At 37.6% G+C, this 16,141-nt stretch overlaps 2 protein-coding genes across 3 annotated transcripts in view; one reads left to right on the top strand and one right to left on the bottom strand.

The window, feature by feature from the left end:
* The window catches only part of Hel25E (ATP-dependent RNA helicase 25E), a 53,282-nt gene that overhangs the window by 28,436 nt on the left and 8,705 nt on the right, over nt 1–16,141 (top strand). Inside the window, exons 1-4 of one of the 2 annotated variants that reach the window (XM_071689264.1) lie at nt 8,577–8,713; nt 10,350–10,561; nt 12,792–12,919; nt 13,366–13,642. In XM_071689264.1, the coding sequence (XP_071545365.1) occupies nt 10,351–10,561; nt 12,792–12,919; nt 13,366–13,642 (616 nt within the window). In that variant the 5' untranslated portion in view covers nt 8,577–8,713; nt 10,350. Of the gene's footprint in view, nt 1–8,576; nt 8,714–10,349; nt 10,562–12,791; nt 12,920–13,365; nt 13,643–16,141 lie in introns of those variants that run through there. The other variant, XM_071689265.1, reaches the window with a different exon arrangement.
* Nucleotides 3,142–6,598, bottom strand: LOC139763294 (uncharacterized). Its single transcript, XM_071689261.1, has 2 exons — nt 6,161–6,598; nt 3,142–4,323 (listed from the first exon to the last, which is right to left on the bottom strand). Exons 1-2 carry the CDS (start codon nt 6,246–6,248, stop codon nt 4,163–4,165), a joined length of 249 nt encoding a protein of 82 aa, XP_071545362.1. The 5' UTR covers nt 6,249–6,598; the 3' UTR covers nt 3,142–4,162.

Genomic DNA, 16,141 nt, shown 5'->3' with positions numbered 1-16,141 from the left:
GGACTCAGGAATATCTTGATGACGCGCAATATATATATATATATATATATATATATATATATATATATATATATATATATATATATATATATATATATATATTATCCCTGGGGATAGGGGAGAAAGAATACTTCCCACGTATTCCCTGCGTGACGTAGAAGGCGACTAAAAGGGGAGGGAGCTGGGGGCTGGAAATCCTCCCCTCTCGTTTTTTTTTTTATTTTCCAAAAGAAGGAACAGAGAACGAGGCCAGGTGAGGATATTCCCTCAGAGGCCCAGTCCTCTGTTCTTAACGCTACCTTGCTAACGCGGGAAATGGCGAATAGTATGAAATATATATATATATATATATATATATATATATATATATATATATATATATATATATATATATATATATATATATCGTGCCACAAGTATTCCTTCTATCCTAATGGACAAAATGCCACTTAAGGCCGGGCCTTAATTGAACTATAGAGAGAATTACGAAACGGAGAAAAGACAAAGGAAAGTATATACAAGTTTTTGAGAAAGGAAAGACCTGTCTTTTGAAATGTACTAGGTCATAGTTATTGGGAAACACATAATAGGGGGGGGGGGGCGTTCCAGAGCTCCGTGTAGGTATCAAAGTGGCCTACCTTTGAGCTGTGATGGCTACACAATAATCATATGACGCAGCAGCTTGCCGAGTATTGCGTGGTCTAGGAAGTGGTTGGGGGCACACAAGCAGCCAGCTCTTGGGAGCAAAAACCAAAGTGATACTTATATAGAAGAGGGAAAATGAACCAGCATTGTGGTGTAGAGCAAGGGGGTCAGTTAGCTTGGGACAGTTTATAAGTCGAACTGCTTTCAACTCAACTCTGTCAAATAAGGATGCAGAGCCAGGACCGCCCCAAATGTGAAAGCACTACTCCTTACAAGAACGAATCAATCCTTGTATAGACGAGGTAACTTCAGAAGTTTCGACGTCTTAAAAGGACACCCAGTTTCTTATTGGGAGACAGCTATTCCCGTAGTGTAGGGTTTCCAAGATTGGATGTTACAGTAATATTAAGTATGTTCATTGAATCAAGAGGTGGAATTAACAGAACTGTCAACGGATAGACGAAAGTTATGCGGAGTATTTGATAGAGAGATGGTTATAAATTGGGTCTTGGAGGCATTTAACTTCACAAGATTTTGTGTACCCCACTGCCCAATGCTGAGTTTATTGAGGAAGCTGTGTCAAGGAGAGATACTGATCGAGTCAAAGAAAAGGGAGTAAAATTGAAGGATGTTGAATGCAGTGTTTTGTTGCCAGGGTATGAATGCATTGTATTATTTGTGGAGAGGAAATCGATGAAACAAGGAGAAAAAGTGTAGGGGACATGACAAAACCTTGAGGGACTTCGCTGTTGATGGAGAAAAAGGGGAGGCTGATCTATCAACAACCACAGAGAAAGATTGGCCTAAAAGGAAGTTAGATATGAAGAAGCAAAGAGAGCGAGGAGAGCTTAGAGATGAGACCCCAATGCCACACCCTATCAAAAGCCTTAGATATGTCAAGGGCAGCTACATATGACTTCCCAAAATCTTTCAGGGATGATGACCAGACATTAGTAAGATAGGAAAGAATATCACCAGTGGATGTTGCCTTATGGAGGCCATATTGGTGATCAGAGAGACTGATTTTCGAGGATTAAGGATATGGGAATTGAGGGATTCAAATACTTTGGAAATGGGAGATGTCAAAGGGATAAGATGATAGTTAGAGGGTCAGAATAATTGCCCTTCTTAGGGATGGGATGTATCAAAGCATGATTCAAAGGAGCCAAGCAAGTACAGGTGCAAGTTCAGAGGCACACTCTTTCAGTACATGGGGATGGATGCCATCAGCACCTTAAGCCTTGCTTGAGTCCAGAGAAAGAAGTGTTTTTCAGATGGTCTGAAAAGAGATTAAGGGAAGAGGCATAGGATTAGTAAGAGTAGCATCAGGGGGTGAAGGAATGTTAGAGTCATCCAAAGTGGAGTTAGAGGAGAAATGGGAACCAAAGAAAGTTGCTTTGTCAATGGGAGAGACAGCTATTGTATCATCAGAACAGAAAAGTGAGGGAAAGGTAGAGCATCATAAGTTGCTAGAGATGCCCTGAGCTAAAGACCAGAATTAAGATGGTTTAACAGCAATGAGAGGGTGAGAGCTGCCAAATTTTCCTCCTAGAAAAAGTGAAGAGAGGCTGACAATCTTATAACTGCCTTTAGCTTCATAAAACAAATGGTTGATGTTGACCGTGAACTGTTCTTTCACAAGGATGAGTTACCAGAGACCATGATCAAAATTTGAGAAAGAGCCTTGTCAAGAGACATGAAAGAAATACTGGTTTTAGTGTAAGGGTGATGGATGGTTGGAATAGTCTAAGCTCGAAGACAGTGACTGGTATGATAAGTATTAGAGGAGGGGCAACGTGAGTGCAGAGCTCTCAACCTTTAACTTACAAATAGATAATTGCATCCACTCATCAGGTTTAAAAAATCTTACCAGATGCACACCCTTGAGGGAGGGCCCCTTATAGAACTTTTATCAGGGTACAAAGTTTTTCATCAGTTCCCCTTCCCTTCTCCATTAGTCATCATATTTGTATCCACTACGTTTTTATGCCATGAGCTGTAAGGCCAAAAAGGTTATGGAAAATGAGAGAGGGGTGGAATGGAGCACTTTGTTGATTTTCTGAGATCCCAAGAAATTCCATACCCAGGTACATTGTACAACTTGCACTCCCCTCTCGGAGGCCCTGCCTTGGGGTCCCTTCAGCATACATGTAAAGTTTCAAATGTCTGGCTGTCATAGTCATGCAGCTGTGGTACTGATAAGCATACACAAAGGCATCAAATTTAAATTAAAGATTGCACACAAGGGTAAACCCTTTAGTATTCATGTTACGTTTCAACTTTCTAGCAGTCATCTTGATGGAGATATGGTATTGACAAATGCACACCAAAATGGAAAATTTATAACCAGATGCACTACTCTGGGATCCCATAAGTATAAAGGGTCAAGTTTCTAGCCTTCAGTGTCATGGAGCTATGATCAGACATAAGCATTTGCACACACACAGGCTGTTCTGTTATTATACATAAATCCTGTGAGGATATCTGAATACACAATTTTATTCAAAAAAATTTTCTATTTGCATTTACAAATACTACAAATCTTTTATTTACATAAAGCATACTTAGGTATACAATGGAATGTCATTGAAAGAAGAAAAAGAAATGGCAGGTTATTATAACTCTCTATATGTATCTAATAAGCATTAAATTACCTTTGAAATTTTTCCTAAAATCAAGAAGTCAACCAATTAACATCAGTATACAGTATGGCATAATAACTATTGATGCAAGTAATACATTCAAAATTTCTTTCATTTCTATTTCAGCTATAACTTGCAGTAAACTTCTGTAAATAATTTAAGTGCTTTATTGTAACATGAAACATAACAGTTAAGATGCTTATTACATGTATTTTCATATTTCCTTTTCCCCCCAAAGAACTGTACTTTACTGATAGAAATGAAAATAAAAGCCATTACAGGAAAAAAAAAATGTGCTCTGTCCATCATGAATAATGATGACATCCTGCACAGCTGACTAAACTTTGAGCTTTTTCTCACAGGAAAAGAAAAAGAAATGGCAAATTGGGGCAAGCCTATATAAAATGTATAATGTGTGTTGGATAAAACAATATTGTCAGATGGTAACATCACCTGTATGCAGTACTATCTTAAATGTAAGTACACTGCTTGTGCAACATGTTGACCTACTAGAACTCTAAAACCAAAGAAAAGACTTCAGGAAACATCACAATGTACACATAATAATAAGGATGGTAGAGATCTGGCTTTCCATTGGAAAAGTGATGCACCATCAGTACATTCTTCTAATGCCAATGATGTTCACTAATGAACATTATGATGCATGCTTATGAACATCTAAACCATCAACAGTATATCAATTAATTGGCAGTAACTTTCTCAAAATATTAAAGCCTTGTGAATATCTCTTTCTTTGATAGTCATACATAGTTTCATGCCAGATGATGAGTTAACATATATCAAATTTAAGTCAAACTGAAACAGTACAGAAGTCTCATAACCCCTCTTTCATTAAATTCATGTCCTAGTTCTGTCTACTGCTGTGTTGGCTGTTTGGGTTGCTGTGCCTCTTCAAAAATAGAGCGATTTTCTTCAAGAATTTTCCTCAAACGATCATTAATAGCGTCATTCCTTTGTTCAATGGTATCTAAAGCTGAGCTCAGGGCATCTAGTTCAGCATTCAGCACCAGGAACTCTGAAAATATTGAAGTGATAAAGTATCTAGGTGACATGTGGACATAATACATGACAGCTAAGAACTGGTTGTGTGCAAATGAGATTATTTATTTGTCTATTCCTGATACTATCTCTTGAAGGTGATAAAGGCAATTAGGGGTAGTGATACTGTTTCCAGTGAGGCAGGGAAATGAAGGCATGCAAGTATGAAAATATACATGTGTATATATGTATATATCTATGTATGTTTATACGAGTGGATGGGCCATTCTTAATCTGTTTCCCGGCGCTACCTCACCGACACGGGAAAGGGCAATCAAGTATAAAAAAGAAAATATGTGTATACATATAAATATATATCCCTGGGGATAGGAAAGAATAGAATACTTCCCACATATTCCCTGTGTGTCATAAAAGACGACTAAAAGGCGAGGGAGCAGGGGGCTGGAAATCCCTCCCTCCAGTTTTTACTTTTCTAAAAGAAGGAACAGAGAAGGGGGCAAGTTAGGATATTCCCTCTTAGGTTCAGTCCTCTACTTAATGCTACCTCGCTAATGTGGGAAATGGCGAATGTATGTTTATATATAAAATTTATTCATTATACTTGATCGCTGTTTTCCACATCAGTGGGGTAGTGCCAGGAAACAGAAAAAGAAAGACCAATCCACTCTTTTACACACACACATATATATATATATATATATATATATATATATATATATATATATATATATATATATATATATATATATATACACAAATGTACAAACATTTACATATATATATATCAACATATACATATGTACATATACTTGCTCACCTTAATCCATTCCTGGTGCCACCCCATCCACACGAAACAGCATTGCCACCCTCTGCTTCAGCAAGGTAGTGCCAGGAAACATGAACAAAGGCCACATCTGCTCCCTGTCCACAACCAAGCCGCACAGACTTTTCCATGGTTTACCCCAGATGTTTCACATGCTTTGGTTCAGTCCACTGACAGCACGTCGACTTCAGTATACCATATTGTTCCAATTCACTCTATTCAATGTATGCCTTTCACCCTCCTGTATGTTCTGGCTCCAATCGCTCAAAATCATTTTCACTCCATCCTTTCACTTCCAATTTGGTCTCCTGCTTCTTGTTCCCTCCACCTCTCGCACATATATCCTCTTTGTTAACCTTTCTTTTCTCCATGGAAAATCACACACCAACTAACCTGTCCCACAACCCTGCTGATCCTATTAACCTTCCACTTATTCACATTAGATTTTATAGCTTAACTGGTTTGCCCATCAATTTACAATACATTGCAGCTGCAATACAAAAAGAAAACTTACTTGTGTGTTAATGACTAATTTACTGTATCATTGATGTGGGGACATAACAGAAGTATTCAAAGTGATTTCTGGTATGGTACGTGTGAAAAGTTAATTGAAGTGGTCATATTGTTGAAAAAAAAAAAGCAATGCAGGTTAGCTGAGACAGTATACTACTTTATTAAGACCGTAGGGAATAACTGGATTTGACGCCAAGTGGATATTATAGTTTTAGCTTGGATTTTATAAAAAATAACTATTGGAAAGGCAAAGATTTGATTGCCAATGTAACATGTACTTCTCTAACACCACACTACACAAGTATAATGCTTTTTTATGATAAAACAGATATACAGGCATCAGCCTTATAAGAAGGCAGCACAATCTCAGGTTGTGGTAATGAGGTAGCAGCATCAAAATATATCTACCACAAATATAATTGAATTTCAAATAGATGGTAATCCCTAACAACAACATAACTCCCCTCCAATACTATCTTGGCGACCCTAATCATAACCTTACTCAATATACACAAACCTTCGTCATAATCTTCATCATTATTGGTTTCCGTTTCGTTTTCCTTATCTGCAGGCCCGTCACCTCCTTCTGAAGTAGTCTTCTTCATGTCTTGCTTTTTCTTCTATAGTTGTAGACTGCAGATGACTGGTTAACTCAGATGTGTTAGTAGAATTATTTCTCTCCGTCAAGTAGGCGTATGTTATCTCAGCAGTCAGTTTCGTTTACATTCTAATCAGCTGATCATGGGCGCGTTCAACATCGCTGTCACATATTGCTCGATTCCATCAAAAATCGATTATTTAATATTGTTTTTATTAAGAAAAAAATCCCTTTTGATTGGGGTGTATTAAACTAAGTGAGAGATGATAGTTTGTGTTGGACATCTTGCAACTAAAATGCGACGACGACAGACATGACATAAAATCTCTGCTCCACCTTTTCGAAGTCGTCGTTCCTGGTCCGTCTACTGTAATCTTGGTATTTTCTCCAGACCGTATATTCGTAAATGTTAGGTTATTCCTTGTCTGACTAATATATACATGTTATGTTATCCCTGGTCAGGCTTCTTTAGACTCGGTATATTAGCCTTGTTCCGCTCTCTTTAAATGTTATTTCATCCAGACCCACCTATAACATAGCCCAAGCCCACCCTCTGTAGCATATTACCCCAGGCTCGTCCTCTGGAACATATTTACTCAGGCTCGTTCTATTTCACATATTAGCCCAAGCCCGTCCTTCTTAACATTTTAACCTAGGCCCGCCTTCTGTAACATATTAGCTAAACCCGTCCTCTGTTATGATGCTTTCGCCAAGGTTCACCCTCATTGGTTATATTAGACTACCTATAGCCTACTGTCTGAATCCATTGTCCATCTTAAATTATGTTAGAATGACCCTGGTCCGCACTCGATGTGAATTCAGCCCAGGCCCGCTCTTTGTTACGTTGGTCAGCCCTGGCCCGCCCGTTACTATATTAGGGTAACCCTGGTCCAACACTTGTAATTGTGTAAGATTGGTTTAGACAAGCTGCCTTATGACAGTAAGTTATCATTGGCCTGCCATCTTTTGCTGTTACTTTAACCTTGGACAATCATTCGTGCCTCAGTATGTTTGACAGCTGTTATCAGGGCGCAGCCTGTAACTATTCTTTTTCCAAATGTCTGATTTTATAAATTTACACGTCTGAACAGAGCTTATCGTTAATTACCGTGTATATTTGCTTGTAATTGATACATTTACTCTTATTTTCATAAGGGAACGTGTGAGTAATCATTATATCAAAATGCATAAAGTTCTATAAGTTTACACTTGTTATATGATGCTTCTTGAGTCGATAAAATTTCCAATTAAACTACAATGCTTTATATAGATCATCCTTCGAAGACATGATTTTACCTAGTTATGGTTCTAAATGTAGGCAAATTGCTTTCATTATCTTTTGAACGCAATGTAATATTCTATGGAACATATTCTAATAAATGTATGGAACATATTTTTTCTATGGTTGTTGAACAAATAAGTGGCATACATTTAAGGTTATGTCATCATAGACAAGATAGGAGACAGGTACAGTCATATTTTTAAACCATTGTACGCAGAGGAACGATACATGACAACTGTTAAAAGGAAAATTTTATATTGTTAAAGTTTTACAATTTCTGGAAGGAATAAGAGCTTTGACGTAATAAATATTTTATACTCTCAACACATTGTGCAATTAATTTATGAAATCTTAAAACCAGTCTTTTAAAAGTGGTGAAACTTTCACTTGCTAATAAAATGTGCAAATTTATTACCGTCACCAGAGTATTTTATTTTAATTATTCAAAGGCTGTTAATGAACTATTGATAAGATGTAAATTTAAGTGGTAAAACAGTAGTTAACATATTTGCGCCAGGTGGGCCTTTCCTAAGATGCCAGTGTACGATAATACACAGACTTGTGTACATCCGACCATTTTTCCGGTAATGGATTCCCAAAAAGTTTGAGAATGATTACATTACTACTATATTATGATAGATATGAATCTTATAATTATTGGATCCTTCCCATTTTGGACATTCAACATATTTTTGTCGTTTGAAGTGTTGTTCAGGTTAGATTGTTATTTTTAGGTTGATATGAACGTATTAAGAAAAGTAAGGGTTAAGTCTTGTCCGAATTGTATGAAAGTTAATAGTTATATAATTCTGAGAAAATGATGGAAAAAGGGGTATTAGTTGATTCACGGTTTTAAGGGGGTTGCACATAGATATATTTTGAGCAATATCCAATTGTATTACATATGGCATTATCAGATATTCCAAGTTGGGGGAAAAATTAGATAGATAAACTTTAAGGCTATCTTAGTAATTAAACCAGTCCATAAAACTTAAAGAGTGAGTTTAATGAAGAATCATCAATGGTTCCAGACAGCGTATGAAGTGTGTAAAATAGTAACGTTAAATTAAGATGTGGCATCATGGTAGGAGAGACGCAGGCCCGCCGTCTTGCCACCATCGCGCACCAAGTAGCTTGGGTTGTGGACGCCATTTTACCGACCAGTTTTACCGTCTCAAGTAAACAAACAGGTTAGAATATTCCGAGACACATGCTCTGTTGTACTTTTTTTCTAGTCGTGTCATGTTTTGTATTCTACAGGATGGATAGGTGTTAGTAAAGTTGTATCTGTATTGTTTGGCCATAGAAATCGATGGCGCCATTGCATGGAGCTGCTTTTAGTTTAATCTTTGACAGCTGGATACAGTGATTTTGATTGTGTATACCTATTTTCGACTACCACCTTATGTACGTTTACACCTCATGTTGCATTGATTATCTAAATATTTTTTTGCTCAATATTTTGTGTCGCAGGTGTGCTTACATAATTCATTTAAGGCTTCGTCTTCCGTAAAGTTTTAATGCCTGACTTACTATAATTTTAAATGTGGCTTGAAATGCATAAGTAGATTTGTCCCATTTTTCACATTATCTACTGCATAGGACGTTTCTAAGGCATCCATGGAAACTTTTGAGGATGGTGTAATGGCCGCCTATGGCCTTCACTTTGTAATAATGTCTGCTGGAGGCATTTTGGTTAAACATCCAGAATTAACGAGACAACCTGATATTAAATTGAAACCAGACCGACTGCAGCATTAGAGAGAGAACATAACTTGATTTCGAGACAAATGAGACCTCTAGTTGGGAATGAAGGTCATGAATAACGTAAGCCAGAAAGCCCACTAGTCCATGTGAGCTGACACACATTCATTGTCTCAGGTATTTATTTATTCTGCAACTTCCTGCTGGTGTGTATATCCTCCTCTGGTAGTTTGAAACTTCCTGCTAATGTGTATATCCTCCTCTGAGTGTTTTTCCATTCAACAATTTTCTCTCGGTATTATATCAAGCCGTACTACATTGACCCTCATTATACTGGAGCTGAGTTTGTTGGCTTCTAACTGAAATGTAGTATATACAAAGCAGAATTCTGGCATAGAATATTATGCGGAGTTATTAGTTTCGGACATGCATCAAATTCCAAGACTTGAAAATCTCATAATTTGATGGATGTTTGAAAGTAATATTATATGCTTCTTTGCGTCCTTAAAATGAAAAAACTTCCTTAATAAATATGTGCTTATGGGTGTTATGCTTGGTTCCTACAGACTGTTCATCTCAAATATGTCAGTATAGGTACTAACATATTGTCCTTTAATGTTTACAACCACTTTCTGAAACTAACTTATCATAAGGCAGCGATCAGGGCCATAGGGTCTAAATGGATAGGATTTTAGAATGTGGATGCACTTTTTTGGTGGATGAAATTCAATGGAATTGGTACCAATGTCTCCTTTACAATCTGTAGAGTTTATTATATAGAGTGTCAGAGTCTTGGTGTTGCATCTTTAATCCCTTGTATTTGAAGTTTTTCATGTGGGCAGAGATTTGAAATTGAGGTAAAAAAAGCATAAATGGATAAGTGAGAGTGTAAGTAATGCTTTCTTAACACATGCTTTTAAATCTCTCTCATAGCCAATGAAGAGAAGGGGTGTTATGACATCAGATTGTATGAATTCTATAGAAGCTTATTTAGTTTGTGTGTTAATTTAAAAGATGAGTGAAGCTGTAATGCAGCAAGAAAACTTCCCTGTAGAGTTTGTATATATTACACACAATAGATAAATATGTTTTTGTATACTCATAAAAAGCTTTTTCTTTCAGAATGGCTGACCAAGAAACTGAGCTTCTGGATTATGAGGAAGATGAAGATGCGGTGGAAGCAGGAGTAGGGGAGACCAATGAGGCAGCCCCTGCAAAGAAAGATGTCAAAGGTACCTACGTGTCCATCCATTCTTCAGGATTCCGAGATTTCCTTCTCAAACCAGAGATATTGCGAGCTATTGTTGATTGTGGATTTGAGCATCCCTCAGAAGGTTAGTTGGTTAATAAGTGAAGATGGTTTCCATACACGTGTTTGTATGGATTGTATACTGTAATTGAAGGTGACATATTTCCTCTTGTAGCTCATCTTGACTCCTATACCTTAGATAATTTCCTCTTATCTCTAGCTCGTAGAAATTCTTGCAGATGCTGTACTTTACACCAAATGTTAAGTTATTTTATTGAAGAGGTTTTGAAGTGTAGAATTATGAAAATATCGTGTACTCTCAAAGGTATTGGGCTGGGTAATTCTCTCACCCCCTTAAGGCCCATGGTTTCAGGTCGTTGTTCTGGTACATCACAATCACTATACTTTTTTTTTTTATGTCAGAAAAGGTCTTGGGTAATCACAGATGGTATTATATAGTGCTTAAGACTAACAATAATTGACATAAGAGAGTCTATGGTTGATGTAAGACCTAATGTGCATGACATAAAACCAGTTTTGATTGTAATAAGATGAAGTAGTTGACCTAAGACCAGTTCTGATTGATCTAAGATCATCTTGAGTGACCTTGGTGATATAGATGACTTACGAAAGCCAGATACACATTAAGGCCCATATTAGGATGTTACAGTACTTAAATGTGACGAGTTTTTATGAAATCCCAAGAGATTAAGATTTGATCCTTCTTGAAATGCAAATGTAAACCTAAGAGAGTTCAGGAGCAACCTTGCAATAGTTGGGACTACTATATCTTGAGACATTCCTATCTTTACCCATACTGGCACTGAATTTAAACACTTCTAAAAGAACTTGGGAACTTAGCCCTACTTTGTCACTCATTTCTACTTATGCTTCTATGTCCTTTCCCAGTTATGTAAAGTACTGTGCTTCCTGCTGGTTTATCCCATTTAATTTGCATTTAGATAATCTTTTCTCACTTCCCTGCTTTACAATATCATTTTAGTTAAGTGCTTCTATATTCTCAACTTGCTCTTTTCATACATTCTGGCAAGCTTTATTTAGCTTCTAGTTTCTTCAGTCTGCAACCATAGATATCTTGTTTTCAGACAACAACTGGTCCCCATCCCATCTCATCCAGCATAGTATAGGCTTGCTTCAAAACCCTTGTAGTTACATGACTTGCCATCCAGTTCATAAACAGATTGATCAGCCTTGATGTTATGCCCATGATGTAGACTCACCTTCGCCTTTATTTGTATTTGCACATGTGCTTTACTCTGCCAATAAAGTCTGCTATCTATGTTTAGTAATTTTCCATTTACTCCAGGTATTCATAGCACATTCTGGAAGGTTTCTATCAACCTGGTTTTATACTTTAAGATCTTTTGTAAAAAATGAAATAATTATGTGGGAAGTTGGATGATTGTGGGTTCAAGACTGCTCTTCAGGAGTGTTTCCAAATGAGTGTATTTTTTTATGCATAAGAACTATTGGAAAAGGTGAACTAATTCTGTTAATGTTCAATGCTTTGCATGTAAAGCATCTGATGCCCATCATATACATATATTCTTATTTTGGCATATGAATAGAAATTTCATTATTGGGATTTATTCCACATTTGATTGCCACAGTTTAGAAATATGAACATATAATTATATTTTTTTATTTTGTCATTAAAGTGGTATTAGGGGGCATTGTGCTGTTAGTGGGCTGAACCTGTGCATATGAAGTTGTCAACGGAGACCACTTAGCAAGTAAAAGATTTCAAAACATTGGCAAGGGACTTGAACACAACCTACAAATCAGTGTTTCTTAATAAGACTCCTAATATTTAAGTTTAAGAAAACTTCTTGGGTGAACCCGTCATTTGAAACAAGCAGGACAAGGGTAGAGCTCCCTTTTATTTGCTTGGACAGACTGACTGTTTATTCAGGACCTCTGGTTTGAAACTAATGGTACATCACCAGTTAAGGATATTCCTAGTTCTTCCTGCAGTTCATTCGAGAGGGATGCTTCCTTTTTATTATCTAATTGCCTTTCCTGCCTATGTGGGATAGTGTCGGGGGCTGACAAACAATATCAGTGTCTGCATACATCCATTCTCAAGTTGTCTTGAAATGTACTTGCCAGCTAGGGATTAGATTTGTACAAATAAGACTGTTTGCTGCTTGTACCTATCATTGTGTCGTGAAGGTGGGAAAATATTCTGGTACTTATAAAAAGATGATGAAAAAAAACAGACGATGTACTTTGTTATATTTTATTATATATGTATGTATGGTGATTAACTTGAAGTACTCTTCATCTTCCAACAGTGCAACATGAGTGTATTCCACAAGCTGTGTTGGGTATGGACATCCTTGGCCAGGCCAAGTCTGGAATGGGCAAAACGGCAGTGTTTGTGTTGGCAACTTTACAGCAGATTGACCCAGTTGATGGCCAGGTATGTTAAGAGCGAGAGGGGTGTTTTATGTAATTATCTGTTTGTATTCTAAGGGGAAGGAGTTTTAGTTTGTTTTCTAAGGGGAAGGAGTTTTACTCCTCTGGGGCCCCATCTCTTGAACATGCTCTTCATATGTTGACTTGCCATAAACTTCATACCTGCTCTTGCCATAATGTGTGAGCACTTTATGACATAAGGTATTGAGAAAGGGTAGGATGTAGAAAAGAGTTTAAGAATAAAAATGTTAAAATAGTAGTTGGATTGAACAATTTGATAGACAAGCTTATAGGTGAAAGTCAATGAGGATGCAATCATCAACAATTAAGTATAAAAAACTTTTGGGAAATGCAAGATTGTTAACTTAAAAAAATGATTGTAAATTTGAGAAGTGGCATCCTGGTATTGTCATTTTGATAATTTGATAAGAGTACATTTTACCTCCTCAGGTGTCTGTACTAGTGATGTGCCACACCCGTGAATTGGCATATCAGATTGCCAAAGAATATGAGCGATTTAGTAAGTACATGCCCACTGTCAAGGTTGGTGTGTTCTTTGGAGGCATGAATATTCAGAAGGATGAGGAAACTCTTAAAAATAATTGCCCTCATATAGTTGTGGGTACACCAGGTCGTGTCCTTGCCCTGGTTCGCAACAAGAAGCTGAATCTCCGTCATCTCAAGCACTTTGTTTTAGATGAGTGTGATAAAATGCTTGAACAACTAGGTATGTATATAATTTTTTCCATTAACATTGCAATGTGTTTTCATGAACTCCATTCCCAATTCTTTTATAGCCTCTCAAATCAAGTACTTATCTGCACTCCTTGATCCTTTTGTTGAAGTGAAATAAACTTCCAAATTTCTCATTTTCTTTACCACTTAAGTTTATTCTTTTGTGAGAACAGTCTCAGTAGGACAAAGCTGTATACAGTTGTCATTTACCTCGTGGAGAATGGAACGGGTGTTTGTTTTGGAAAAATTTTATGTTTTCCGTGAAATGTGTAAAGTGAAAGTGTAGATGGAATGGATTCAGGCTATTTCATTTAGTAAACAGAGGTTCATCAGTGTAAGGAAAGATAGCTCTGTAGATATAGGACTACTGCATCCATATAACAGAATTTTTCTTTCGACGATATCTATATAACTGAACTTTTCATCTGATTTGTATAGTAATTAGTTTGAATTTTCTCTGTTGAGAGTATTAAGTTTGATATTGGGAAAGATTTAATCGTGTGTTGGAAATAGTTCTGAATTTTGGTACTAAAAAGTCATTGTTTCCAAGAGGAGACTAATGTAGAAGTTCTTGAAGAAATGTTGTGAAATAGTTGTGTACATTAGGTAGATGGAAATGTTGTGAAATAGTTATGTAAAGGGAGCAACATACTATCAGTGGACTAAACTGGGGCATGTGAAGTGGCCAAGAGAAACAAAGGAAAGGTCTGTGCTGCTTGGTTGTGGATAAGGGGAAATGTATATATCCCTAGGGATAGAGGAGAAAGAATACTACCCCTGTATTCCCTTTATATTGTAGAAGGTGACCAAAAGGGGAGGGGTGGCTGGAAATCCTTCCTTCCTATTTTTAATTTTCCAATAGAGGGAACAGAGAAGGGGGCCATTCAGTCTATTGACAGCACGTCGACCCCGATATACCAAATCATTCCAATTCACTTTATTCCTTGCACGCCTATCACCCTCTTGCATGTTCAGGCCCCGATCGCTCAAAATCTTTTTCAGTACATCCTTCCACCTCCAGTTTTGTCTCCCACTTCTCCTCGTTCCCTGTACCTCTGACACATATATCCTCTTTGTCAAGTCTTTCCGTGTAATCACCGCTGGAAAGAGAAAATATATATATATATATATTTTTTCATGCATATTTGTCATTTCCCGTGTTAATGAGGTAGCTTCAAGAACAGATGACTGAGTCTCATAGGGAAAAATCCTCACTTTGCCCACATCTCTGTTCCTTCCTTTGGAAAAGTAAAACAAGTTGGGAGGATTTCCAGTCCCTTGCTCCCTCCCCTTTTAGTCACTAACTAGGACGTACAGGGAATACGACGGAAGTATTCTTTTCCCCTTATCCCCCTGGTTCCCATTGAAGGTCGGTCTGTGGCAGGGATGTGTGATGTCCCTATGGTTGTTTAATTTGTTTATGGACGTGGGGAGGTAAATGCAAGTTTTGGAAAGAGGGGCAAATGTGCAGCCTGTTAAGGATGAGAGAGCCTGGGAAGTGATTTTGTTGTTGTTCACTGATGAAAGCACTGGTGGCTGATTCAAGTGAGAAACTGCAGAAGTTGTTGAATGCGTTTGGAAACGTGAAAGGAGAAAGTTGAGAGTAAACGTGATTAAGAGCAAAGTTATTAGGTTCAGTAGGGTTGAGGGACATGTTACATGTGAGTTTGAATGGAGAAAAACAGTGGAAGTGAAGTGTTTTAGATATCTGGGAGTGGACTTAGCAGCGAAGGTAATCATGGAAGTAGAAGTGAGTCATCGGATGGGGCAAAGATTGTGGGAGCGATGAAGAATGTGTGGAAAGAGATAACATTATCTTGGAGAGCAGAAATGGGTATATTTGAAGGAACAGTAGTTTCACCAGTATTATATGGTTGTGAGGCATGGGCTGTAGATAGGGTTGTACAGAGGTGGGTGGATGTGTTGTATATGAAATGTTTGAGGACAGTATGTGGTGTGAGGTGGTTTGATCGAGTAAGTAATGAAAGAGTAAGAGAGAGATGTGGTAATAAAGAGTATTGTTGAGAGTGCAGAAGAGGATGTAGTGAAATGGCTTAGACATTTGGAGAGAATGAGTGAGGAAAAGTTGACAAAGAGAATGTATGTCAGAGGTGGAGGGAACAACGAGAAGCAGGAGACCAAATTCCCTGCACCACCCCACCCCACAGGAAACCGCATCACCACCCACTGTGTCAGCGAGGCAGCTCCAGGAAACAGATGAAAAAGGCCACATTTGCTCACACCCAGTCTCTAGCTGTCATGTGTAATGTTCCCAAACCACAGCTCCTTATCCACCTCCATGCCCCACAAAGCATATTTTTTAGAAATTGAAATACAAGAAGAGGGGTTCCAGCCCCTTGCTTCCACCCCCTTTAGTTGCCTTCTATGACATGCAGTGAATATGGATGTAGATTTCTTTCTTCCCTATCCCAGGTATTGGGTTTGAGCATAGAGGATGAAAGGTGAATTAATTGGAAAGGCATGTATCCTG

The sequence above is a fragment of the Panulirus ornatus genome, chromosome 46 (assembly GCF_036320965.1).
Source record: "Panulirus ornatus isolate Po-2019 chromosome 46, ASM3632096v1, whole genome shotgun sequence".
Lineage (NCBI taxonomy): Eukaryota > Metazoa > Arthropoda > Malacostraca > Decapoda > Palinuridae > Panulirus > Panulirus ornatus.
Note: the sequence above shows the minus strand (reverse complement) of the source record. Positions and strands in the feature narration are given on the sequence as shown.

Excerpts from the sequence above, each read along its gene's own strand:
- LOC139763294 (XM_071689261.1), bottom strand. The coding sequence starts at position 6,248 with ATGAAGAAGACTACTTCAGAAGGAGGTGACGGGCCTGCAGATAAGGAA. Across the intron at positions 4,324-6,160 it reads TGATGAAGATTATGACGAAG|AGTTCCTGGTGCTGAATGCT; the intron begins GTTTGTGTATAT and ends CAATATTTTCAG.